Raw genomic sequence first — 27932 nt, 5'->3', positions numbered from 1 at the left:
CTCAGCGTCCAGCTGCGCCCTTCACATGCCATGGGCCACAGTCACTGTGATGGTATAAGAGCAGCAGTGCCCCGCTCAGGACTGAAAGCCGTGAGAGGTGAGTCTCTGTCTTTACCGTTCCGTTCCCTCCCCGTGAGACACTCGCGGACAGGGTGTGCCTCACCTATGCAGCAATGGCAGGCAGACAGGAGGAAATGCAGTGGAACTGAGGCATCTCGCTGGTGGATGGGTGGTTAAGAAGGTGGGCAAGGAACAGCGGAAGGTACAAAATACAAGGGGCAGTGGAAGGTCATGCTACAATTGTATAAACAGTTCAGTCAAAAATTCAATGGAAGTGGCATCACAGTTGGTTGTAAAGAGAGTTGTTGGCACATTAAAGTTCATAAATCAAAGTATTGAGTACAGGAGTTGGAATGTTTTACGGAATTCGTATAAGACATTGGTGGACTGGTTGAGAGTATTGTGTGCCCTTCTGAACACCTGTCTACAGGAAAGATACCAGTAATATTGAAAGTGTTCAGAGAAGCTTTACAAGGACGTTGCCAGGACTTGAGAACCTGAGTTATGGGGAAAGGCTGAATAGGTTGGGACTTTATTCCCTGGAGTGTCGGAGACTGAATGGAGATGTGAAAGTGGTTGATAAATTTATAAGTGGTATAAATAGGGTAAATACAAGCAGGCTTTTTCCATCGAGGTTGGGTAAGACTAGAACTACCAACCATGATTTTAGGGTGAAAGGTGAAATGTTTATGGAGAACTTCTTCACTCAAAGAGTGCTGAGAGTATGGAATGAGCCGCCAGCGTTCCACACTTCCACAAGTGATAGACATGGGTTTGGTTTCAACATATAGAAGAATTTTGTATATCTACATGGATAGGAGGGGTATGGAGGGTTATGGTATGGTTACGGGTCGATGGGATTTAGCAGAGCTTGGCTCTGACCAGATGGGCCAGGGCGGCTTGTTTTTGTGATGTAGTGCTCTATGACTCCAATCACCACGTTACGGGAAGGATGGGACGCTCTGGAGAGAGTGCTGGGGGACATTACTGGATGTGGCTGATTCTGGAGGGCTCCACTGAGTAAGAGAGATCTTTGAAGCCAACATTCTGAGGGAAGAAATTATCAAAGATTACGAGGTAATGAGGATCCCTGGCAGCATGAAGAAGGAAGACCTACTTCCCCACTGGAGGGCTGGTTAACTCTGGAAGGACGGGAGGGAAGTATAAAGATAAACATTAGCTTTATTTATCACAAGTACATCCAAGAAATTCCTCCATTTCCGTTCTAAATGAGTGTCCTTCTATTCTGGGGCTGAGCCCTCTGGTTCTAGAATCCCCCCCACCTCTCCACATCCACTCTATCTAAGCTTTTCAACATTCAAAAGGTTTCAATGAGATACCCCCACCTCACATTCTTCTAAATTCCAATAAGTAAACACTCAGAGCCAAAAAACACTCCTCATATGGTAAGTCTTTCATTCACAGAATCATTCTCGTGAACCTCCTCTGATCCCCATCCGATGTCGATACATCCTTTCTTAGATAAGGGGCTCAAAACTGCTCACAATACTCCGTGCAGACTGACCAATGTCTTATAAAACCTCCGCATTACGTTCTTGCTTTTATTTGCTAGACCTCTTGAAATTAATGTGAAATTTGTATTTGCTTTCCTTCCCACTGATTCAACCTACAAGTTTAGGGAATCCACCTCAGGACTCTTTGCACCCTCTGATTCTTTAGAAAATAGACTATGGCTATATTCCTTCCACCAAACTTCCTGACCATACACTTCCCTACATTATATTCAATCTGCCACTTCTTTTTCCATTCTCCCAATCTGTCTAAGTGCTTTTGCAGACACCCTGCTTCCTCAACACTACCTTCCCCTCCATCTGTCTTCGTATCACCCACAAACTTGGCCACAAAGCCATCAATTCTGTCATCCAAATCATTGACGTGTAACGTGAAAAGAAGCAGTCACAACACCGACCCCTGCAAACACCACTAGTCCACTGTAGCCAAACAGAAAAGGCTCCTTTATTCCCTCTCTCTCTCCCGCCAATCCGCTATCCATGCTAGCATCTGTCCTGCAATACAGTACTATTGGCTCTTAACTTGTGTGGCACCTTGTCAAAGGCCTTCTGAAAATCCAAGCAAACAGCATCTATTAACTCTTGAAATGAATGCTAACATTATATTTAACTTTCACACCATTGACCCAACCTGCAAATCAACCTTTAGGGAATCTTTCGCGAGGACTCCCAAGTCGCTTTGCACCTTTGACTTTTGAATTTTCTCCCCGATTAGAAAATAGTCTACGTTTTTATTCCTTCTACCAAGTGCATGACCATACACTTCCCGACACTGTATTCCAACTGACACTTCCTTGCCATTCTCCTAATCTGTCTAAATCCTTCTGCAATCTCCCTGCTTTCTCAACACTATCTGCCCCTCCACCTATCTTTGTATCATCTGCAAACCTGGCCTCAGAGCCACCAATTCCATCATCCAAATCATTGACATACAATGTGAAAATTGGGGTCCTAACACTGACTGCTGTGGAACACCACGAGTCACCGGCGGCCAATCAGAAAAGGTTCCATTTATTTTCACTCTTTACCTCCTACCAATTAGCTTGATTAACTCTCCTCTCATCTTCCTGCGTTCCAAAGGAAAATAATCTTATGTGCCCCCCATCAAAACTGTAATTCCCCAGCTCAGGAGGCTTTTGGGTAAAGCCTCCCCAGCTTGCCCTGCCACATGCTCTCCTCCCACAACCCATCATCCCCTCCCCACAGGTACCATGGAGTGGATCTGAGGGGATAAAGCAATCATGTGGAGACAGGTTTAATGCAATGCAATGTGATCTGGGATCTTCTTCCTGAAAGATAGGTGGGATCAGATTCAACATCTGGTTCACAGATGACGCCACCTATCCAGTAGTGGGGCAGAAAGAACTGGGAACAGGATGACCTGCCTGGCCCATAAATCTGTCCCACCAGACATCATATCTTGGCTGATCTACCATGGCACCACCCCCCTGCAATATTACTTGATTCTCTCAATATTCAGAAGTCTATTGATCTCCCACTGGAGTAAGTTCAGCCTCCATGACCCTCCTCCTGGGAGAGAAATCCAAAGTTTCACTGGCTCTGAGTGAAGAACTTCCTTATCTCTATACTAAGCAGCTGCCCGTTCTCAGACTATGTTCCCCATGTCCTAGACGTCGCGCAGGGAAATCCCTCATATTCAGCTCATCCAGCCTTTGGAAGAGCTTGTTTTTGCAGTTTCCTCTTATTTCTCCGGAGAACACAATCCCATGGTTTAAGTTATTGTCAGTGTGAGCATTTTAAAAATCCTTCACTCCATAGGAGTGTTTGAAGCAGCTCCATTTCTCTTTCAGATGCTGAGTCTGTGGATCCCCATCACTTTCCTTCTCACCAAAGCCAAAGGTAACTGACCAGAAAACATTTTGTTAATGGTTTGGTTCCTTCGGTGTTTCAACTGAGAGATATGGTGTTCCCCCTGCATTATGGGTGGGCTTGCATTCATAGATAAAATGTAATTGAATCAGGTAGTGAAATAAAGGCAGAAATAGGCTTTAAGGGATGCCCTCATGGAGTAGAGAGAATCAGAGGAGGATCAGGAGGAGAATTCTGGAGCTCGGAACTTAGCTCAAGGGAGATAAATTGGAGGAGGTCAGGAGGTGAGAATTAGAGTCAGGCAGAGATTTGTTTTAAGGTTGCTGGAGGGGACAATGGCAGGGAAATGGGGAGGCATGGGGGATAGGAAACAGGGGATATGGAACATAGAACTTACAGCACAGTACAGACCCTTTGGCCCACAATGTTGTGCTGACCAACATGATCAATCTAACACTTCCCTTCCGCATTGATCTTCATTGTTCTTTCATCCACATGCTTATCTAAGAGCCTCTTAAAAATGTCACTAATGTATCTGCCTCCACTACCCCTGGCAGTGTGTTCCATGCTCTTTCCATTCACACTCTATAAAAAAACGATGTTCTCTATATAAACACAGCTATTCCCACCCCTCATACTTTCCTCCAGTCACCTTAAAATTATTCTCTCTCATATTAGCCGTTTCCACTCTGGGAAAAAGGTGGTTACTGTCCACTCTATGTCTCCTAACATCCCGTACACCTCTACCAAGTCGTCTCTCATCCTCCTTCACCCCAAAGTAAAGATCCCTAGCATGTTCAACCACTCCTCATAAAAGATGCTCTCCAATCCAGGCAGCATCCTAATAGATCTCCTCTCCGCCCTCTCTAAAGCATCCACATTCTTCCTATAATGAGGGGACCCGACTGAACTCAATATTCCAGCAGAGTTTTACAGGATACCATTTTAAAACGTGAACTGAATTCAGAAGCTGATGAAGGTCAGAGGCAGAAATGGGAATGTGTCCGAACTTGGGACCAGATCGGATACATTAGGGAGCAAAGTTTTGTATCTGGAGGGTAGAACAAGGGGGAGTAGTGATGGCTATAGAGTTGGGGTAACAAAGGGAACTGCAGAGGGTCTCTCAACAGCAACTGTGCAAGTTCGGAGACAGGGCACTACAGATGCGGGAATTTGGAGTGGACAGCAAACTGCTGGATGAACTCAGCCAGTCAGGCAGAATGAAGGTTAGGGTCTTGATTTGGGAGCCTTGGGCATCAAGATGTAATCAGCTAGGTACGGTTGTGGTGTGACAGGCATATGGGAGAGCTTGTTCGTCACCCAGTGACTGCACTTCATTGATACCTCATTGTGTCTCAGTGTTGGCAGGTGAACCGGATGAAATATGCTACAATAGGCTGGGCTGTTTCCCCCTTGGATACCCATGGACAGGGATCAAGGAAAGACCCGTTACCAGGGACCCCTGGAGCCCTGAGACCATCAGCACTCGTTTCCTGCTCTACACTAGGCAGAACCCTGACAACTTTCAGGTAACACCACCTTCACCCAGGCCAAACAGCCGAAGGTAGTCATCAGATGCGTTTAATCTAGGGACGGTTCCGAGAAGATCGTTGCCTGGTCTGGAAGGCTCGAGTTAAGGCTGATCTATACTTGTGCGTACGGGCTACGCCGTAGCCCTGATTTTCACTTCTGCGTCGCTCTACGCCGTAGCGGACATGCGTTGGTGTGCGCCAAAACACTAGTTGGCGGTGGGGTTTCTATGCCACTGTGTTGAGTTTCCTCGTGAGAGACATGGACGAGGAAATGCATTTCAGACGTTTTCGCATGTCGGCAGGTAGATTTGACGATTTAGTTCATTTACTTCGCATCGGTGTACGCACAGTCCACAGACATGGCGGAGAAGAAGCAACCGGAAATGCGTAGGAGGAAATGAGATGCTACCAAGCGGACCAATCACAGCTGTTGCGGTCTGCGTCGCCGCGACGGGGGAGGTACGCGTCACCCTACGGCGTATATGCGACGCACAAGTATAAATCAGCCGTCACAGTGGGGCTGTTTTTCCTGGAGAGAAAGAGATAAAGATCAAGTTTACAGTTTATTTATCACATACATATATTGAAACATACAGTAAAATATGTTGCCTGCCTCCAACACACTAACCCTAACCATACGCTTTAAGAACGTGAGAGGAAACCGGAGCAACCAGCGGAAATGCACATAGTCACAGAGAGAATGTGGACACAAAGACAGCGACGGGAATTAAAACCCGATTGCTGACCCTGTAAAGCATTGCGCGTCCCGCCACACTGCCGTGGGGCACTGCGATAGAAGTTGATAAAACCCGTCAAGTGTGTAGATAAGATGGATGGTCACAGTCCTTTTCCCGGTGTTCGCTCGCTCGTCGTATGCCATGTCGTCTGACGTGGCCGATCATGGTCTTTCCCCGAGTAGGGGAGTCTAAAACAGTTTCAGGTGAGAGGGGAACCTGAAGGGTAAGCTTGTGAAGCTCAGAGTGCTGGGTATATGGAACAGGATGCCAGAGGAGGGCACAATCACAATGTTTAAAGGAAGTTTGGGCTGGTACACATCATTAGGCGTTATTGTTCTTTGTGGGACCTTGTTCTGTGCAGTTACTTTTCCGCCTTGACCTGGTGTGAAGCAGTGCCGCACGAGGAGCTGCAGGCTCTGGGGCTGTACTTGCTGGAATTCGGGAAAGTATTGAAAGGGCCAGATAGGGTGATCTTGGCGAGGATGGCTCCTGTAGTGGGGGAGTGTGCTGCCTCAGAATAGAAGGACCCCATCTTCTCTGTTCTCCCTTTAGGACAGAGTAGAGGATGAATTGTCTTTGGCCAGGGGGTGATGAATCAGTGGAATTTATTATTCCAGACAGCTGTGGAAGCCAAACCATTGGGTACGTTGAGGTTGATATGTTCTTGACTGGTAAAGGCACACGGGGAGATGGCAGGACAATGGGATTCAGAGGGATCATAATAAGTCAACCATGATGGACTGGAGTAGCAGGTATGATGGGCCGAATGGTCTAATTCTGCTCCTATGTCTTGTGGTGTGTGGTTTTACAGATTCCTTAGTAGAGCCTTGAGCTGTGGTTAAGCCACGATTGTAGGGGGAGAGTGGAGCTCTGTCTTTTCTCATCCAGAGCCAGAAGTTTCTCCCCCAGAGCTAGGAGTTCAGGAGAAGGGCTGTCCTTCACCCACCTTTCCCCCTCGGTCTCCATCCTCTCTCCCTGTTTGTGGCTGCTCCTTCTCATGTCCCACTCTGCAACCGGACCAGGGATACGCGGTCTCGTTTACAGAGTTTTAATTGTGTGGTCTCTGTAGGAAATCAGCGGGACACATCCGCAGACAGTCGCTGTCTCTAACTTCAGCACCGATCAGAAGAGTGTCCTGATCATCCACGGACATCTGGAAAATGGAGATTCCCAATGGATCGTGGATCTGTGCAAGGTGGGAGTTGTGAGCGAGCTGTGTGCTGTGTGTCAATGTGAGGAGTGAGTTGTGTGTGAGGTATGTGTTAGTGTGAGGTGCGATCTGCATTAGTGTGAGGCGTGATCTGTGTCAGTGTGAGGTGTGAGCTGTGATCTGTGTCAGTGTGAGGTGTGATCTGTGTCAGTGTGAGGTGTGAGCTGTGATCTGTGTCAGTGTGAGGTGTGATCTGTGTCAGTGTGAGGTGTGATCTGTGTCAGTGTGAGGTGTGAGCAGCAGGTCGGTGTGTGACGTGCTGTGAAGAAAATTGCCGTTTCTCTAGAACTGGTGAGACTGTTTGGGGAGCAGTGACCTTACAGGAGGGATTTATTTATTTGGAGATTTTGTGCGGAATAGGCCCTTCTACAATCTTTCACAACCCCGATTTAACGCCAGCCTAATCACAGGACAATGTACAGTGTCCAGCCAACCTTCCCGGAACGTCTTGGAGTGTGGGAGGAGCCCGCACATTCCACAGGGAGGATGTACCGATATTCCTTACGGAGAATGCCAGGAATGAACTCCCAACTCCGATGCCCCGAGCTGCAATAGTATCACTCTAACCGCTACACTACTGTGGATGGAGGGTGAGGGGAGGGATGATGGGCAGATGAACGAAGGGAGGGCGCCTATTCCATCCCAGCATTATATCAATGATCGAGAAATTATTGAAGATTCTCAAGGACAGCTTTTATTCATGTTTGGAAACTCCTTGATTTATTAGGGATAGTCAGCATGGCAGAGATCCTATCTAACAGACTTGTTTGAGTATTTTAAGGATGTGATGAAGGTGACTGATCGGGCTGGGGCAGTTCACTTAAGTGAAATATTCAACATGTTCCCTCATGGTGGTCTGGTCGAGGTGATCAGGGCACGTAGGATCCACAGTGTAGGTTGTGGATCTGGTAAATTGTATCCGGAATTAACTTGTTCAGAGAATGCTGGTGGTAATGGTAGAGGGGTGTTTTTACGGCTGGAGGTCTGTGACCAGTGTGTTCTGCAGGGATCAATGCTGAGATATCTGTTCTTTGCGGTTTAAATAAAGTACTGTGGATTCCAGCTAATTGGGCTATCAGTTAATTGGGCAAACTCTTAAAGAACAAAAAATAATCTGGAAAACAGCCAGTGTTTTGTTTGTTTCTGTGGGGCACTATGTCACTTAATTGGGACATTATTGGCAAACGGTTTCTAACTAGAGTCAGTCGTGTGCTCAGAGTGAACAGTTTTTAAGTAGCATCAGGTAAGTGTGTTTGTGTCCAAAAAGCAGTGATAGTCGGCGAGAAACAAGCTGTAAGACAACTCAGAGAACAGCTTTGCTCTCTGTGGTTTCAAACACTCGAGCTTGGAGATGCCAAAAACAGCTGGGAGTGAAAATGAAACTATCTCACTACTTCAACAAGATAGGATCAATGAAGAATTTGAAGGTATCAATAATCCTCTTACATGTAACAATGAAAATGAAGATTTGGAGGATGCAATCCTCGAAAGGATTATGTGAAGACAGTCCACTATCTGCACCAGGTGTCTACGCTGATTTTATTCATTTACAGTTAATCAGAAGAAGACAGCAGCGTACACTGGATTCATTCATCTGATGATAACTATTATTATACTGATAGTGTTCTGCCTTTCATTTAAATACATAATTTGTTACTCAGTTAATGGTGGTTTGTCTTTTTTAACTATTTCCATGAAACTTTGGCTAATTAGGGCAGGTGCTTAATTGGGCCAAAATGCACTGGCCCCGATGTGTCTTAATTACCAAACATCGCAGGAGAGACGAAGGCTATGGGAGCAAATCCTGAGTGCAGCCCAGAAAGTGGGGATATATCTTTGCCGGTCGGAGCACTGATATAAAGAATAGCGATCCGTGTTGCGTCCGCATGAAACTTGGGTTAGGCTGCGTCTGGAGAATGTGAGTCCAGTTCCTGTCACCTCCTTACAGAAGGGTGTGGAGACTTTGGAGAGGATGTAGAAGAGGTTCACCATGGTGCTGCCCGGATTAGCGAGTACCAGCTGGACAGATTTAGAATGATTTGTCTGGAGCGTCCGAGGCTGAAGCCTGACCGGAATAAAGTATACACAACGATGAGAGGCATGGTAAGAGTCGATAAGCGTCTTTGTCCCGGAGTGGGAATGTTAAATACGTGAGAGCATGGGTTTGTGGTGAGAGAAGGGAAGTCAAAACGAGGCTTGTGAGGCAAGTTTTTTTTTTAAACGGAGTGGCGGGTGCCTGGAACTTTGACCGAGTGTTGGTAGAACTAGATATGACAACAGTATTAATGAAGCATTTAGACAGAGAAGTGAAGGGGCAGGGAATGGGAGATATGGATGGTCTGCAACTGATGGGCCGAAGAGCCTGTTACCCTGCTGTGCTGTTTTAAGATTTATGTCCTATTGAACTACACGGCACTCATGGAACTTTGGACTTAATCTCTTGGGCTCTCAACGTACGAGAACTTTAAAAATGTGTAAACTTTCACAATACCTGAAAAGCGGATCAATCCTGGGATCGGGCATTCAGATAAAAATATGGGAATTTGTCCACACAGAGCTGACACTTCTTGGGGAAGTTAGAATCTGGATGGGAGGGAAAGGGTTTGAGGCTCGATTACAGCATGCAAGAGATGGGCCGAGTGGCTGATTTCCGTGCCGTCTGACCTACAGCGGTGAGTGCTGCCGTGCAGTGGGGATCTGACTTATCTCAGTCTCTGCTCTCTCTTTCAAGACTATTCTACAAGTGGACCGTGTCAACTGCATAGGTGTGGACTGGAAAGGTGGCTCCCAATGCGCGCTTAGCCAGGCTGCACAGAACGTCCGCGTGGTGGGAGCGGAAATTGCATTCTTCCTCGATGCACTGGAGGTGAGTGTCAGTGAGGGACCTATCACCTTGTACAACAAATACTTCAGGGGACAGAGTGTAGACTAACAGTGACAATCTCCCTGTAGAAAAGAGGTGGACTGTAGCAGGAACTATCACCCTGTTAAGCAGGGCTGGGCTGTAACAGGAACAATGTCCCTATTAAGCAGGGCTGGGCTGTAACAGGAACAATCTCCCGGTGGAACAAGGGTGTGCTGTAACATATTGCTGCAAGTATCTCCTCACCCTCCCTTTCCTGTTGTCCATCTCTGACCTTTCCTTTCTCCACCTCCCTGTCTCTGGACACATGTTTGGCCAACAGTTTCCACCATGAGACCACAGACGGTGACTGCACCTCCTCCAGCCAGTCTCCTGAAGCCACACTGAACTCAGGCTGAGGTCTTATCAAGGTCCTGTACCAGTCCACACCCTCAGATAACCGGCCATTCTCACACTGCCTCCAGCTCCCTCTCCCCTGATCGTAGCATTACCCACGCCACTGGTTCCATAACCATCATCTCCCCTCCCGTCATCAAGAGTCACGTCTTCATATCCCACACTTCTGCTCTCATCAGCTCCACGCAGAACTATCACAGGGTTTCCCTTTTCCCCAGCTTGCCCGTTCAACTGAGGCTCCATATTTCTGGAGCTACCCGTGGACACACTTCCCGTCTGCGCATTCCAAAGCGCATGTCCGTTCTTCCATCCCTAACAACGTCCGCTCCTGCTCACCCCCATTTTCCACACATGGATGAGAGATTCCCTGCCCACCGGCCAGGGACTTGAACACCTCCCAGGGAAGCAGCACTTCTCTCACTCCTTCCAGTTCAGCGTCCGCAGCCAGCTCTCCTCTAAGCTGCTAAACCAACCACAGGCTAGACAGCCAGCCCGCAGAACACCTCCAACCGTCAGCGAAGGACGTCTTCCAATCTCCACTCACTTCCAATCTCCACATCCACTCCCAGTCTGACCTCTCTGTCTCCAGGGTCCCACACTGTCGCAAAGAAGCACAATGCTGTCTCTGGAAACAGCTCCTCGTCTTCTGACCAGACGCAATACAGTCACTGGAACCTTATGGGAACCAGGAACAGAAGATATCCGTTCAAGCCTGCTCCGTCATTCAATATGCCCCTGACTAATATGCCCTTCAATATCAGCTCCATAGCAAAGAAAGCCCAGCAGCGTCTCTACTTCCTGCGAAAGTCCATCTCCCACCCCCCATCCTCATCACATTCTACAGGGGTTGTGTTGAGAACATCCTGAGCAGCTGCATCACTGCCTGGTTCGGAAATTGCACCATCTCGGATCACAAGACCCTGCAGCGGATAGTGAGGTCAGCTGAGAAGATCATCGGGGTCTCTCTTCCCGCCATTACGGACATTTACACTACACGCTGCATTCGCAAAGCAAACAGCATTGTGAAGGACCCCACGGACCCCCTCATACAAACTCTTCTCCCTCCTGCCATCTGGTAAAAGGCACCGAAGCATTCGGGCTCTTAAGACCAGACTATGTAACAGTTTCTTCCCCCAAGCTATCAGACTCCTCAATATCCAGAGTCTGGACTGACACCTTACTACCCTATTGTCTTGTTTATTGTAATGCCTGTACTATTTTGTGCACTTTATGCAGTCCTGGGTAGGTCTGTAGTCTAGTGTAGTTTTTTTCTGTGTTTTTTACGTAGTTCAGTCTTTTTTGTACTGTGTCACGTAGCACCATGGTCCTGAAAAAAGTTGCCTCATTTTTACTATGTACTGTACCAGCAGTTATGATCGAAATGACAATAAAAGTGACTTGACTTGACTATTTGTGCACATCCCATAGTCTCTTTAGCCTTTAAAACAATATCTGACTCTCCCTTCAACAAATAGACTGAGCTGTTCTCCATAGATTAATGTGGTGGAGAATTTCACTGCTTCCGCACCCTCTGTTGATGAAATGTCCCCTCATCTCAGTTCTAATTGAGCTATGGCACCTGTTTCTAGTCCAGTAAGTCCACTACTCTTATACAGTTGTCCCAATTTCCTTCCATGGGTCAGCCATACCATCCCAGGAATCAGACGGTGAACTAGCCAGTTGCTCCAGGTTCTAGCCCATTTAGTCTATTAAGCTCTTGTCCAGTTGACCCAATCCTGCTCCATTCTGGAATCACTCTTGTTCCTGCCATCCCAGGAATCAGATGGCGACCTGTCGCTATTCTCCGTCCACAGTGAGAATGTCCTTTCTCGGATAAGGAGACAAAACCTCACACAGAACTCACGGTGAGGTTTCACCAAGGGCTTGTGCCCTTCAACAACTTCAGATAACCAGCCTCTCCAGTTTGTGTCAACAATGCCCATTCTCATGTCACGTGATTGCTCTGTAATCTTAACTCATTTTCTCTTTCTCCACGGGCACTGTCTGACTTCCTGCGTATACTCAGATTCAGAATCAGAAACAGATTCATTATTACTGGTCTAAAGTGATGTTAAACTTGTTGTTTTGTGGCAGCAGTACCATGCAAAGACATAAAATTATTAACAAAGTTCACAGCACTAAAAATAATGTGGTTCATGGACAATTCACAAATCTGATGGCGGTGGGGGAAGGCTATTCCTAAAACGTTGAATGTGGTTGCTCTGTACCCGCTCCTCGATGGTAGTAGTGAGAAGAGGGCACGTCCTGGATGGTGAGGCTCCTTCATGATAGAGCTGCCTCCTTGAGGCATCACCTTTTGAAGGTGCCCTCGATGGTGGGAAGGACTTGTACCTGTGATGGAGCTGGATGTGCTTGCAACCCTGAGCATTGGAGTCTCCATTCCAGTCTGTGAAGTAACATCAAAATGCTCTCCACAGTACATCAATCGAAATTTGCAAGGGATTTAGTGACATACCAAATCTCCTCAATCACCTGACAAAATAGAGCTGCTGGTGTGCCTTCTTCATGATTACATTAAGGGTTGATTTTATTTTGTAAGTTCCCTGTAGAACAGGGTGTGGACTGTGGTAGGACAGGAAAAATCTGCCATAAACCATTGTTAATTGTTCATTGGATAATTATCTCATTAGACGTGACAACCACGGAGCAGGTCAACGACCAGTCCTCCTTATCCAAACAGGGAACTAATAATAATAATAGGCATCCGTTAATCTCGTGAGACCAAGGATTTGCGCCTTGGAAGGTTTTCCAGGGCGCAGGCCTGGGCAGGGTTGTATGGGAGACCGGCAGTTGCCCAAGCTGCAAGCCTTCCCCTCTCCACACCACCGATGTTGTCCAAGGGAAGGGCACTAGGACCCATGTTGCTTGGCACCGGTGACGTCGCAGAGCAATGTGTGGTTAAGTGCCTTGCTCAAGGACACAACACGCTGCCTCAGCAGAGGCTCAAACCAGTGACCTTCAGATCACTAGACCGATGCCTTATCTGAGGACACGCTATCGAAATGTAATCAGATGGATAATCTGCATTTCACTCCCCTGGTTATTCTACTGAGACCTTCGGCAGGTCACCTCCTGTTATTCCTCCACACCAATTTTCTGCTAGTTGGATTTCCACACAACGACAACGACTTTGTTGTTTAGCATGATGGCCAGAAGAACAGAGGTTAGAAATCTGTTTTATTTATCACATATATATTGATTCATAGAGTGAAATGTGTCGTTTGTATCAACGACCAACGGAGTCCACGGATGTGCTGGGGGCAGCCCGCAAGAGTAGCCAATCTTTCGGCACCGACATAGCAAGCCCACAATTTACTAACCTTAACTTGCACACTTTAGGAAGATGGGAGGAAACTGGAGCTCCAAGAGGAAACTAAATGTAGTCATAGGGAGAACGTACAAACTCCTGACAGAAAATGTTGGGATTTGAACCCCAAACAAGAGGATCTCTGTAGATTCCTCTTTAGCCACTGGAAAGCAATATGGCGTAATGGTTATGTTAACCACTATGCTACTGTGCCACATAAGGAGTTCACAGAGAGATTGGGGTGGGCTCGGGCTCCCAGTTAGGGTGCTGAAGCAGGGGTGTGTCTGCTCACCATCCTCTTTGTCTTTGTGCACCCCAGAGCAACTACAATTACACCTTGCCAGATGTATACCTGGTGGGGCATGGACTGGGTGCCCACGCTGCTGGTGAGGTAGGACGCAGGAAGCCGGGGATATCCCGGATTACAGGTAATGTTCTCTCCCCAGGCTTGGATTCCGGATGGTTGGTGATGGGATGGGAAACTGGGAGGAAGGGCTGATGGCGAAATGAGGGAGAAGGTGGGTGGGGGAATTCACCGGGACTGTTTACAGAGGAGATTGCAGGTTTGTTTGATATTAATGGGGATAGACTGCATAGTGAGTGGAGACACACAGTTCCAGCAATATGGATTCAATCCTGACCCCCAGTGCTGTCTGTGTGGAGTCTGCATGCTCTCCTCAAGTGCCCCACTTTCCACCCACCATATGGGTAAGGGAATTAATCACCTTGCTGTAAATTGCCCCTAACGTATGTATGGGGAAATGGGGTTGCTCTATGATTTGCCATAGTATCAATGGGCTGAATAGCCCTCTTCTGTATAGATTAGGACTTTGAGGTTCACGGCAATGGCTCTGGGTAACAGCCAGGATTAGGTTGTAACAGGAGGCTGAGGACATCACACTGATTCAAGATTACTCTGCAGGCCTTGATCCCGTTGCCCCATACTTCCAGAACACCCCTCTCGAGGTGAGGTTGGATCCCACTGATGCACTGTTCGTTGATGTGATTCACACGGATGGTTCCTTGAAGTACCCCAGCAAAGGTGGGTGTCATCGTCGAAACAACCTCACACCTCAGGGGCTCAAGGGCACTGGGTCGGCGACAGGCTCGGGCAGGGACCGATAACACGGGGGGGGGGCAGAGTCAGGGGTGGCAACACTGGTAGTGTGTGGGGGTGCAACTCAGGGGATAAAGGGGTAAGATGTCAAGAGGGAGGGGGAGAGAGAGTGCGTGATGGAGGGTGGGAGAGAAAGAGCACAGGGAAGTGCGAGAGTGTCAGAGATGAAGAAAGATGATTGAAACAGTGAGTGAATGAGGGGGACATATGATAGGGACAGAGATTCAAATCAGTGGCAGGTGAGTAGTGAGAGTAGGAGAGGAGGAGGGAGATCCATACCAAAGAGGAGTGGAGTGGCCAGTGGGCAATGGCCTCTCACCGCGGGGGATTTAGGAGGAGTGACGGAGGGGTGTTGGCCTTTCTGATTTGCTGCTTCTGTCACAGGGTTTGGAATGACCTATCCTTGTGGTCACGTGGACTTCTACCCAAATGGTGGCGACAACATGCCAGGCTGCTCGAAGAATCTCATTTCAACCATCCTGGATGTGGACGGGATCTGGGAAGGTACACGACAGGATGTGTGGGTGTCACTCAGACACTGTGGTGGGGACCACAGGCTGCTCCTTAAAGGGGCACCGTCCCACTGAGCTCCCACACAGGCTGTGTTGGGGAGGAACGCGGATACTGGATCTCTCCAATGACGTCTTACTACCAGTGCAAGTTCCAGTTCCAGAATATGCCGCACTTTCACAAGAATGGTTCAGGCCATTCAGCCCATCTAGTCTAGACCCATTCCCTAAGATGCTATGAAAATGATTCGCCCTCAAGTTCCCATCTAATTCCCTGAGGAAGAGAGCAGAACTGTTTATGCAACAAATAGCCCTTCCAGAATGTCACGTCCTGCCTTATAGTGAATATTGCCCCTTGCCTGCTCTCCTGTGGGGTGAGGGGCACTGTGCAGCCTGGCACTTGGGATCATTGTGATTTCTACAGGAACAGCTCTTGTGCATTGTGATGTTCACAAAGGACTCTCTCTCCTCCAACACAGCCATTTGCGTTCAATATTAATGGATACCATCCTTCAATATGGGCTGTGACATTCTGTAAGTTATAGAGGGCATCGATCCCTCACACACGCTGAGTTATACAGACACCGTATGGGCCTTTTCCCGTCTATGTTAGCACATGTAAGCTGATCAAATGCTCATCTGAACCCCTATGAAGAATTGGTTTTGCTTCCCACAGGCACAAAGAATTTTCTGTCCTGCAACCATTTCCGCGCTGTGAGGTATTACACAGAGAGTGTGAGATCACCGGACGGATTTGAGGGCTTTTCCTGTGCCGGTGAACAGGAATTTCAGGCAGTAAGTACAGAATCATTCTTCCATCGCAGTAACCACGTCCACAACCCACCAGCAAGTTCATGCTGGAGGCTGAACAAATCGGATTCAGGAGGAACCTAATAAGGCCATAGTCTCGGTCTGTCTGCTGTGTGTTAAATGAGAGGGTTTGTGGGTGTTCTGGACTCCCCGCATCAAACACTGCCAAGGCGGGTACAGCAGATCAGTCAGAGCACCGCTATCTCATACTTTCACACAGGCACTCACATAGACAGATTCACGCATACACACGCACGCAGACAGAAAAGTTCAACGCATTAAAGAACTAAAGGTTTTCTCTCGTTGGTACTGTATAGAAAGTCGTTTCTATAAGGTCAGTGTGTGGGATTTTGCTTGGAGGTAGATCTCCTCGGCGCCACAGGGTGGCGCCAGTGAACTATTCAACTCCCCTCCCTCCCCCCCCCCCCGCCCCCCCACACCCCCATCTCATTAATACGGAGTTTCCCTTCTCACTCACCAACCCTACATATAAGACTGTAGGCTACTTCTGGTTTACGCAGTCTCAGACAGGTAAAGAGAAGCAGAATGGCTATTGTTCCTTACTTAGGAAAAGCAGCTGGGATAAGCCAGGTAACTAACTACAGGGCGAAAGGAGCCTTGTGTCAGTGGTAGGGAAAACTATTAGAGAAAGTCTTAAAAGTCAGGATTAATGAACATTCTGGAATGCAGGGATAGTCAGCATGGATTTGTGGGAGGCAGATCCTGTCCCATTTGACTGAGTTTTTGAAGACTAGTGATCGAGGATGTCAACATGGATCTCAGTAAAGGGAACTGGCAATGTCCCACATGGTTGGCCGGTCCAGAAAGTTAAGGCACGTAGGATCCAAGGTAAATGGGCGAAATTTATCCAAAATTGGCTTGGTGATACGAGGCAGAGGGGAAATGGTGGATGTATGCTTTTCTGGTTGGAAAGCTATGGCCAGTGGGATTGCACAGGAATTGGTGCTCGGCTGAGGGGGTCTGGAGAGACTAGAGTCTATCATGGGCGCTAAGCAATAAGATCCGAGACTTTGGCCTCGATACTTTTGCGTCATCAATTTCCTTACTTGCAGTCCCCACTCAGTTCGGATGGGCAACAACATCTCCGTTCGCACAGGTGCACCACTGGGCTGTGTGCTTAGCCCCTCTTGCTGATTCTTTTTGCCTCTGATCCCCCGATAAGGACTGGCTCACGGACCTCCAGTTTCCTCATCCTGAAGTCAATAATCAGCTCCTTGGTCTTGCTGACATTGAGTGAGAGGTTGGTGTTGTGGCATGCCTCAGCCAGATTTTCAATCCCCCTCCTATACGCTGATTCGTCACCATTTTTGAGTCGGCCAACGACAGTGGTGTCATCAGAAAATCTAAATATGGCATTGGAGCTGTGCTTAGCCTCGCAGTCGTAAGTGTAAAGTGAGTAGATCAGCGGGCTAAACACACAGATTGTGGAGATGTTATCACTAATCCGAACCGAATGGGGTCTGCAAGTGAGGAAATGTTGACTGTATCGGCAAAAGGAATTTAAACCCAGCAAGTATGATGTGATCTACTTTGGGAAGTCAGGTACGGGTATACAGTAAGTGGTAAAGTACGAAGTGGGGGGGTTCCCATCCTGGGGTCCATGGACCCCTTGGTTAATGGTTGGGGTCCATGGCATAACAAAGGCTGTGAACCCGTGGTGTGAAGGAACATTGATGTATAGGGAGACCATATTCAACGGAAGCGGCAGCACAGGTAGACAGGGTGGCGAAAAATGCATATGCCAATGCTTGCCTTCATCAGTCAGGGCAGAGAATGTAAAAGTCAGGTTGTTACTGCATGTTGCAACTTTGCAAAAACACTGTTTAGACCATAGGGTACAGGAGCAGAATTTGGTCAATCATCGTATTGAGTTTGCCACGCCATTCCATCATGGCTGATTTATTTTCCGTCTCAGCGCCATTCTCTTGCCTTCTCCCCATAACCTATGATGCTCTGACTAATCAAGAACCTTTCAAACTCTGCTTTAAATATACCCAGTGACTTGGCCTCCGCAGTCAGTTAGAAAACATAGAAAACCTACAGCATGGACCCTTTGGTCCACAATCCTGTGCCAAACATGTCCCTACCTTAGAAATTATCTAGGGTTACACATAGCCCTCTATCTTACTAAGCTCCACGTACCTATCCAAAAGACTCTTAAAAGACCCTATTGTATCCACCTTCACCACCGTTGCCAGCAGCCCATTCCATGCACTCACCACTCTCTGTGTAAAAAAACTTACCCTGACATCCCCTCTGTACCTACTCCCCAGCACCTTAAACCTGTGAGGTGATAGCCATTTCAGCCCTGGGAAAAAGCCTCTGATTATCCACATGATCAATGCCTCTCATCATTTTATACACCTCTGTCAGGTCACCTCTCATCCTCCGTTGCCCCAAGGAGAAAAGGGTGAGTTCACTCAACCTATTCTCATAAGGCATGCTCACCGATCCAGGCAACATCCTTGTAAATCTCCTCTGCACCCTTTCCATGGTTTCCACATACTTCGTGTAGTGAGGCAAGCAGAACTGGGCACAGTACTCCAAGTGGGGTCTGACCAGGGTCCTATTATAGCTGCAACATTACCTCTCAGTTCCTAAACTCAATCCCATGGTTAGTGAAGGCCAATGCTCCATATGCCTTCTTAGCCGAGGTCAAACTGCATAGCAGCTTTGAGTGTCCTATGGACTCGGACCCCAAGATCCTTCAGTAGCAATGAATTCCACAGACCACAGGGTGGTTAGAGCACACTTGAAATTCTAGTTGCCACACTGTAGGAAGGATGTGGTGTGCTGAAGAGGATACAGAGGAGATTCACCCGGATGTTGGCAGGATTGGAAGACTTTAGTTATGGGGAGGGATTGGAAAGGCTGGCCTTGATTTCCCTAGAGTGAAGGAAGCTGATAGATTGTAAAGATAAGCTTTACTTGTCACACAGTGAAATGGATCATTTGTGTCAATGACCAACACAGTCGGGGATGAGCTGGGGACATCCCTCAAGAGACGCCATGCTTCCGGTGCCAACATAGCATGCTCACAATTTACTAACCCTAACCCATAGGTCTTTGGACTGTGGGAAGAAACCGGAGCATCTGGAGGAAACCCCTGTGGTCATGGGAGAATGTAAAAACTCCTCACAGACAGTGACAGGAATTAAACCTGGGATGCTGGTACTGTAATACATTTCACTAATTGCTATGCCACTGTCCTGCCCTAACCTTAATTATATTGATAAGACTATTGAGGAAATAAATAGCTCAGGAGTAACATTGGCTGTGTTGTGGTACTCCTGACCTCCCATTGGTTGCTGGAGTCATCCTCTGCACCAGCATACACAAGAGGAGACCTAACACTAAAGGGGTTAGTGGTGATTGGCCATTTGTCTGTGTCCATTGCAGGGGGATTGTTTCGTGTGCCCCTCTGAAGGCTGCCCCAACATGGGTTATGACATTGGGAAGTATCGTCCTGCCCCAGGACTGCTGCACCAACCCTTCCAACTCAACACGGGCGAGTCCAGCCCTTTTGCACGTGAGTCATGGACAGCAGTGGCCAAGCAGCTCCCTGAACCCCATCCCACCCCACCCGGCATCAAGCGTGGCCCACTCCTTCATCCCCTCCCCTGGAACATCTGGTAGCCCTCCATCCAAAGCCAACCTCCAACCAATAACCCCCCCATCCACTGAGTAATCTTTCCTCATCCAAAAATTCCCCCTCTATCCAGTCACCACCTCCATCCAACAACCCCTCCATAACATAATGCCCCTCTCTATCTATTAACACCTAGCCTATAAAAACCCCTGTTCATTTAATAACTTGCCCCCTTCCTGCCATCCAATGACCCTGCACCATTCAGTAACCTCTTATTCCCCAATAACAACCCCACCCCACCATGCAACGCTGGCTCCTCCTCTCCATACTGACCCACCTGACACTGGGGTTTGTCTCACCCCGTTCTTCCATAAGTGAACCCCTCCGTCCAATACCCCCACTGCAAAAACTGGCTCTACACCATCCAATAGCCCTCTCTCCATCCAACAATGAACTCCACAAACCACAAACAAACCCCCTTCCAATAACCCAAACTTTTAGTCTGAATTTCCCACCTACCCTAATCCCCTTTTACAATAAATCCCTTCACTTGCCCCATCGTTTGTCCCAATAATCTCCACCAATCCAACGGACTCACCCCTCCCGCTGGCCCAGTGACCACCCCTATCCGCCCCCAACTCCTCTGAACCAATAACCACAATTAGACATCCACAACTGAAATCTAATGTCTGCTGACCCTCATGCCCGGCTCTTCTCCCCCGCTCCTCTGTTTTCCCTACCCCTTTCCCCATGTTCTCGCCTCCCCCCCCCCCCACCCCCCGCAGCAAGTGCTCTCCGTTCCTCGCGGTGATTCACGAACTCTTGCTCCACAGTCTGGCGCTACGAGGTGTCGGTGAAACTCTCCGGTTCACATTCGGTGTCCGGTTACATTAACGTGGCCGTGTATGGCACTAAAGGAAACTCCCGGCAGCACAGGATCACAAGGTAAGCGGCAGCCTGTCGGTAACCTGACTGAAACACCACTTTATTTACATGTAGACCCTTCATTAACCACCGTGGCCCTTAGTTATTACACACGGTCACTGTGAAACTAACTCAGCACAACATCGTGGGCTGAAGGGCCTGTTCCTTTGTAGAATATTGAACACTACAGCACAGTACAGGTATGGCAGTGCACAGTGTTGTGTCGACCTCGTATCTTACTCTAAAATCGATCTAGATCTTCTCTCCTACATTATTCTATCATCCACGTGCCTCTCTGAGAGTCTCTTCAATGGCCCTAATGTATCTACCTCTACCACCACCCCTGTCCACCCAGCTGTTGTGTATTTAATATTTCTATAATATTTGAGCAATCTTGTATGTATCTAGTTGATTAAAAGTTCAGGTTTGTTTAAAATGATTCGTTCCGTATTCTAATTTATAAATACGTGCTGCATGCGTCATCACGCTATCACGCGACACACACGTCTCGCTGAAAGTAAATTTGAACTAGATCCGTATTCACGGAGTGTCAGGTCTTCTTTTGAACTAATTTAATGTTTTGAAGTCACAAAACATAACATCTCCCACCACACTGTGTAAAAAGAACATTTACCTCTGACACCCCACCCCAATATTTCCCGAAAAATCACGTCCCCTCGTATTAGTCATTTCCTTATTGTGTTGTTGAATGTTTGATGTGCTGTGTTCTAACTTTACTGAAAAACAAAACCTCTGTATTTGAGATGTTCCACCTTTAGTTTGTTGTTGGGGATCTGTTTGAAGTTTTCCAATCACTGGGCACACAGTGAGCCTCACCCCCGGTGCTTGAAGTCGGACTGGCGAACTAACCAACTCTCTGTGTGATTCCCAGAACTAAACTCCATCCTGGCAGCACGTACACATCCGTAATTGATGTGGACTTCGACATGGGGGACATTACCATAGTGAAGTTTCTTTGGGACAACAGCCAGATAAACGTCTTTCACCCTCAGCTCGGAGCCGAGAGCATCAACGTGGTACGAGGACGGGACCACGCCAGGTCAGTCAGGAGCCTGACTCCATCAGCGTCAGTATGGCCAACTGGTGTCTTGTAGGGACCCAGTCACTCCGTGGCGAGATTGGGGTTGGTGTGGAGGGCAGACCAGGGCCCGCGTCTGGCCCAGTGGGACTTAGTTCAGGAACCTCCAGTCAGGGCACCACGCGATCAAACGTGAGAGCGAAGCTCCTGCCGAGCCAGTCAGACCTGGCCCTGTGGGATTGTGCTGTATTATTGAAGCAGCGTATTCAACCCGTCATGATCACAGCCATCTTCAACGAGAAAGACTCCTGCGCGATTTTCTGGAGGGGGAGGGGACAGGAAAGATTGAGAGAAGGTGGAGGGAGTGACATGGTCCCTATTCGTGGGTGGGCACTGTTCCTGTTGGTGGAGTGGGGAAATTGTTTATTTTAGTAGGAATAAAGTTATTGTTTATTTCTAGTCCTATTGGTAGTCAGGGAAGAGATCCTGTTGGTGGGTGGGGAGGTTCCTATTGGTGGGATGGAACTGTCCCTATTTTTGGAGGGAACTGTTTCTATTGGCGGTGGGTGGGGAGCTGTTGGTATTGATGGTGGTTGGGAAAATATTCATTTTGGTGGATGGGAACTGTTCCTATTTGTGGGTGGAGTCAGTTCCAATTGGTGGATTGGGAACTGTTCCTATTTGGGGGTGGAGTCAGTTCCAATTGGTGGATTGGGAACTGTTCCTATTTGTGGGTGGAGTCAGTTCCAACTGGTGGATTGGGAACTGTTCCTATTTGTGGGTGGAGCCAGTTTCAATTGGTGGATTGGGAACTGTTTCAGGGGGAAATGTTCCTTTGGTACGTGGGGTTTGTTCCTATTGATAGGTGGGGAGCTGCCCCTATTTATGGATTGTTTAAGAAGGAGAGGGGTTTCATATATTTGGCAGAAGACAAGAATGTGGTCTGGAGCTGACCACACAATAGGGATTGTGTGGTTGAAGGTCAGAGCAGACATGATGGGCTGAATGGCCTGTATCTCTGTATGACTCGCGAATGTGAGAGGGGTGGGTATGTGTGAGGGCTGTGGAGAAAGAGAGGGGATAGTCAGACAGAGTTGCTAGTATGGAGCTGATGGACAAATGGCTTCCTTCTGTGCAGTAACAATCTTGTGAGTCCACCACTGAATTTAGATTGTTCTTCCCCTGACCCTGACCCGACTCCATCCTTTACACCAATCCCGACCCTCACCTTGACCTTGACCCTGACCCTGACCCTTACTGCTACCATCACTCTTGGCCTAATGCAGACCCTCACCTTGAGCCTATCCCATGGTAAGATCAGGAAGGACGTGGCTACCTTGGAAGCAGCTCTGTGTGAAAATGTTCCCAGCTCTGGTGCTGCTGTTCAATAAAACCATGGTTAAGTCACACTTGTAGAATTGTGTTTAGTACTGGTCTCTCATTATAGGAAGGATGTGGAAGCTTTGGAGAGGGTGCAGAGGAGATGTGCCAGGATGCTGCCTGGATTAGAGAGCATGCCTTATGAGGATGGGTTGAATGAGCTAGGCTTTTCTTTTTGGAATGAGGTGGATGAAAGGTGTATAAGATGACAAGATTAGATAGAGAGACATTTCCTAGGGCTGAAATGGCCAATATGTCGAGGCACAATTTTAAGGTGAATGGCAGAAAATATCGGGGGGGGGGGGTAGTTGGGATGTCAGAGATAGGTTTTTTTCACATAGAGAGGGGTGGGTGCATGGTACACCCTGCCAGGGGTGGTGGTAGAGGCAGGTACATTAGGAACAATTAAGAGACACCCTGAGAAGCATTTGGATGTTAGAAAAATACCGCAGGACATTGGAGCAGAATTGGGCCATTCAGCCGATCGAGTGCTCTGCCACTTGATTACAGCTGATTTATTAACCCTCACAACTCTATTCTCCTGCCTTTGCCCCAGAACCTTTAACATCCCGACTAATCAAGAACCTATCAACCTTGGCTTTAAATATTCCCAATGACTTGGCCTCCACAGCCATCTATGGCAATGAATTCCACAGATTCGCTATCCTCTGGCTAAAGGAACTTCTTCATCTTTTCTAAAGGGACATCACCTTATTCTGAGGCTGTGCACTCTGGTCCTAGGCTTCTTCCCTATAGGAGACATCTGCTCCACATTGACTCTGTCTTGGCCTTTCAATGTTTGATAGGTTTCAGTGAGATTTACCCCTCCCATTCTTCTAACCTCCAGCGAGTACAGACCCAGAGGCATTAAATGCTCCTCATACGTTATCCCTTTTATTCCTAGAATCATTCTTGTGAAGCTCCTCTGGACCCTCTCCAAAGTCGGCACATCTTTTCTTAGATAAGGGGTCTGAATCTGCTCACAATGCTGTAAATATGGTCTTAAATACAATGCCTTAAAAAGCCTCAGCTCTACATTCTTGCTTTTATTATCTAGTCCTCACAAAATGAATACTAACATTGCATTTGCCTTCCTCACCACTGACTCAACCTGCAAGTTAACCTTTAGGGAATCCTGCATGAGGACTGCCAAGTCCCTTTGCAACTCAGGTTTCTGGATTTTCTCCCCATTTAGAAAACAGTCCATGCATTTATTCCTTCTACCAATGTCTATGACCACACACTTCCCTACACCATATTCCATCTGCCACTTCTTTTCCCATTCTCACTATCTGTCCGATTCCTTCTGCAGTCTCCCTGCTTCTTCAGTGCTACTTGGCCCTCCACTTAGCTTCGTATCATCCACAAACTTCACCACGAAGCCATCAATTCCATCATCCAGATCATTGACCTATAACATGAATAGAAGCAGTCCTAACACTGACCCTCCTCACAGCAGTAGTGACCGTTAGCCATCCAGAAAAGGTTCCCTTTATTCCCACCTTTTGCCTCCTGCCAAAAAGCCAAGCTAGTAACTTTCCATGGGCTCTTACCTTATTAACCAGCATCATGTGCAGCAGCTTGTCAAAGGCCTTCTGAAAGTCCAAGCAAGCAGCATCCCCTGACTCTTTTGTCTATCCTGCCTGTTATTTCCTCAAAGATTTCCAGCAGATTTGTCGGGCAAGATTTCCCCTTAAGAAAAGCATGTTGACTTTGGCCTAGTTTGTCATGTGCCTCCAAGAACCTCATCCATAATAATGGACTCCAACATGTACTGAAGCACTGAAGTCAGGCTAACTGGCCTATAATTTCCTTTGCAGGGCTCTGTGGGAGGGAGGGGTTAGGTTGATCTTGCTGTAGGTTAAAAGGCTGGCTCAACATCATGGCCCAAAGGGCCTACTTTGTACTGTGCTTATGCTGTCATAGAGTCAAAGAACACTGTAGTGAGAAACAGGCCCCTCAGCCCATCTAGCCCATTCTGTACTCTTCATCTGCCTAGTCCCATAAACTGCATCTGGACCATAGTTGTTCATACCCCTCCCAGCCATATACCTATCAAAATTTCTCTTAAATGCTGAAATCGAACCCACATCCACCACTTCCGCTGGAGCTCGTTCCAAACTCACCAGCCTCTGAGAGGTTCCCCCTAATGTTCCCCTTAAACATTTTACCTTTCACCCTTCACCCATGATCTCTAGTTCTAGTCTCACCCAACTTTGGTGGAAAAATGTCTGCTTGTTTTTACCCTTTGTTTACCCTTCATACTTTTGTATACCTCTATCAAATCTCCCCTCATTCTCCTATGCTCTAGAGAATACATCATAACTTATTGGACCTTCCCCTATTACTTGGGTCCTCAAGTCCTGGCAACATCTATAACAATTTCTTTGCACCCTTTCAATCTTTTCCCATCTTTCCTGTACGTAGGTAACCAAAGCTGCACACACTCTTCCAATTTCAATTTAACATCTCAACTCCTGTACTCAATACTTTTAATTTATGAAGGTCTTTATGCTAAAACTTTCCTTCTAACCCTATCTACCTATCACTCCACTTTCAAGGAGTTATAGATCTCTACTCCCAGATCCCTTTGTCCCACTGTAGTCCTCCTTGCCCTACCGCTCACTGGGTAAGTCCTACTCTGGTTTGTCCTCCCAAAGTGCAACACCGCACACATGTCTGCATTAAGTTCTATCTGCCATTTTCCAACTCATTTTTCCAGCTAGTCCAAATCCCGCTGCAAGTTTTGATAGTCTTCCTCCATGGCCACCACGCCCCCAGTATTGCTGTCGTCGGCATGTTTGCTGATCCAGTTAACCACATTATCGTCCAGATCATTGATGTAGATGGTGAACAACAATAGAGCCAGCACTGATCCCTGTGGCACAGCACTAGTCGCAGGCCTCCAGTCAGAGAGGCAGCCATCCGCTACCACTCTCTGGCTTCTCCCATGAAGCCAATGCCTAATCCAATTTATTGCCTCGTCTTGAATGCCAAGTGAATGAAGCTTCTTGAGCAACCTCCCATGCAGGAGCTTGTTGAAGGCCTTGCTGAAGTCCGTGTACAATGTTCAATGTTCCATTGTCCGTTATCTATGTTCTATGACTCATGGATTGAGTACTAGGAAAGATTCAAGAGTGCTGAACTAGATCAGGTTCGAGGGGTTTCAGGACATTGTGAGGAAGGGTGAGGATTGTTTGGAGCACAGACAATATCTTAAATCTGAAGTCACTAGATCTTTCCTGCTCATAGTTATAAAGGAGATGGAGACAAGGCAAGGGGCTGTGTTTAATAAAGGTCAGAATGAGAATCAGGTTTATTATCACCGGCGTGTGACATGAAATTTGTTAACTTAGCAGCAGCAGTTCAATGCAATACATAATCTAGAAGAGAAATAATAATAATAGATATAATAATAAAATAAACAAGTAAATCAATTACAGTATGCATATATTGAATAGATTAAACAAAGTGCAAAAACAGAAACACTGTGTATTTTTTTAAAGAGTGAGGTAGTGTCCAAAGATTTAATGTCTGTTTAGGAATCGGATGGCAGAGCGGAAGAAGCTGTTCCTGAATAACTGAGTGTGTGCCTTCAGGCTTCTGTATCTCCTACCTGATGGTAACAGTGAGAAAAGGGCATGCCCTGGGTGTTGGAGGTCCTTAATAATGAACGCTGCCTTTCTGAGACACTGCTCCCTGAAGATGTCCTGGGTACTTTGTAGGCTAGTACCCAAGATGGAGCCGACTAGATTTACAACCTTCTGCAGCTTTTTTCAGTCCTGTGCAATAGCCCCCCTCCATACCAGACAGTGATGCAGACTGTCAGAACGCTCTCCACTGTACAACTATAGAAGTTTTTGAATGTATTTGTTGACATGCCAAATCTCTTCAAACTCCTAATAAAGTATAGCCGCTGTCTTCCCTTCTTTATAACTACATCAATAGGTTGGGACCAGTTTAGGTCCTCAGAGATCTTGACACCCAGGAACTTGAAACTGCTCACTCTCTCCACTTCTGATCCCTCTGTGAGGATTGGTTCCTTTGTCTTACCCTTCCTGAAGTCCACAATCAGCTCTTTTGTCTTACTGACGTTGAGTGCCAAGTTGTTGCTGGGGCACCACTCCACTAGTTGGCATATCTCACTCCTGTACGCCCTCTGGGGTGGACAGGATGGAGGGAAGGGGGAGATATTGAGGTATTTTATGAAGGCTGGGACTGAATGCATTATGAGGTAAACTGCTTGCCACGTAACTTTCTGAACTCTGAGTGGGATGTTAGTGAGTGGGTAGGATTGGTCCATGTGAATCATATGTTTGGGAATAATGAGATTTTGGGATGGATTGTAATTTCATGCAACACAATGGGGTCAATAAATTCTGAAATTTTTGCTTTGCAGTTTCCATTTTTGTGGAGACCAGGTGGTTCGAGAGCAGACCCTTCAAACCCTCTTGCCATGTGCCAAGCAGCAGATCTAACAGGGCCACAGTACAGCCCATTACTGAGCCAAAATACCAGCTCCAAATAAATCCTAGAGCTTTGATCGAATTCTTCAGCAAATGGGCACAGGAAATCTGAATAAGGAAATGAAAATCAGCCACCACCTTTCCCAGAGAACTCCCCATATAGATCAGAACAACCGAGTGAAGGGGCCGATTCAACTCTCAGAGACCCTCGGATTACAGGGGCATTCTCAGTCCGCAAACAGCTCAGTTTGTATCTGATCCACAGAAATAAAGAATCACTTGCTCTTGCCTCACTTCATCTTTCAATAGAAACACCAAGATGTAGCCTACTGAACATGGGGAATGGAGCAGGGCTATGAGCAGTCAAGGTGAACAGGACCACGGGCAATAGAAAGGGAAATATTTGGTCTATTTGGATTTTGTACAATGAAAAGAATGCAGAGAATCAGAATCAGCGTCCCTGGGGCTCCTGTATTTCCTTCCTGGTGGTAGTAATAAGAGGGCATGTCCTTGGTGGTGGATGGTCCTTAATATTGGATGTTGCCTTTGAAGATGCCCTGGATGTGGGGAGACTAGTACTTGTGATCAA

General features: G+C 47.3%; 1 protein-coding gene across 3 annotated transcripts; it reads left to right on the top strand.

The window, feature by feature from the left end:
- The first annotated feature begins 24 nt into the window (after positions 1–24).
- LOC140715063 (pancreatic lipase-related protein 2-like) lies at positions 25–27632 on the top strand. 3 transcript variants are annotated; one of them, XM_073026793.1, is made up of 13 exons: positions 25–97; positions 3404–3452; positions 4782–4951; positions 6761–6886; positions 9633–9767; positions 13808–13916; positions 14411–14530; positions 14990–15109; positions 15791–15909; positions 19345–19474; positions 20368–20479; positions 21351–21518; positions 27277–27632. In XM_073026793.1, the coding sequence occupies exons 2-13, from the start codon at positions 3404–3406 to the stop codon at positions 27353–27355; spliced, it is 1437 nt and encodes a 478-aa protein (XP_072882894.1). In that variant the 5' UTR covers positions 25–97; the 3' UTR covers positions 27356–27632. The 3 variants fall into 3 exon arrangements, with proteins under 3 accessions (XP_072882894.1, XP_072882896.1, XP_072882895.1); XM_073026795.1 differs by lacking the exon at positions 25–97 and adding an exon at positions 137–262; XM_073026794.1 differs by lacking the exon at positions 25–97 and adding an exon at positions 1069–1137.
- Positions 27633–27932: the final 300 nt, after the last annotated feature.

This window comes from Hemitrygon akajei, chromosome 23, assembly GCF_048418815.1.
Source record: "Hemitrygon akajei chromosome 23, sHemAka1.3, whole genome shotgun sequence".
Lineage (NCBI taxonomy): Eukaryota > Metazoa > Chordata > Chondrichthyes > Myliobatiformes > Dasyatidae > Hemitrygon > Hemitrygon akajei.
The sequence above is the reverse complement of the archived record's forward strand: the minus strand, read 5'-3'. Positions and strand labels throughout refer to the sequence as shown.

What these genes read in the sequence shown, in the direction of transcription:
- LOC140715063 (XM_073026793.1), top strand. Translation starts at nt 3,404, where the DNA reads ATGCTGAGTCTGTGGATCCCCATCACTTTCCTTCTCACCAAAGCCAAA. An exon ending in CTTGAAGTACCCCAGCAAAG is followed by an intron (nt 14,531 to 14,989) that starts GTGGGTGTCATC and finishes CTTCTGTCACAG; the next exon opens with GGTTTGGAATGACCTATCCT. An exon ending in CGGCAGCACAGGATCACAAG is followed by an intron (nt 20,480 to 21,350) that starts GTAAGCGGCAGC and finishes TGTGATTCCCAG; the next exon opens with AACTAAACTCCATCCTGGCA.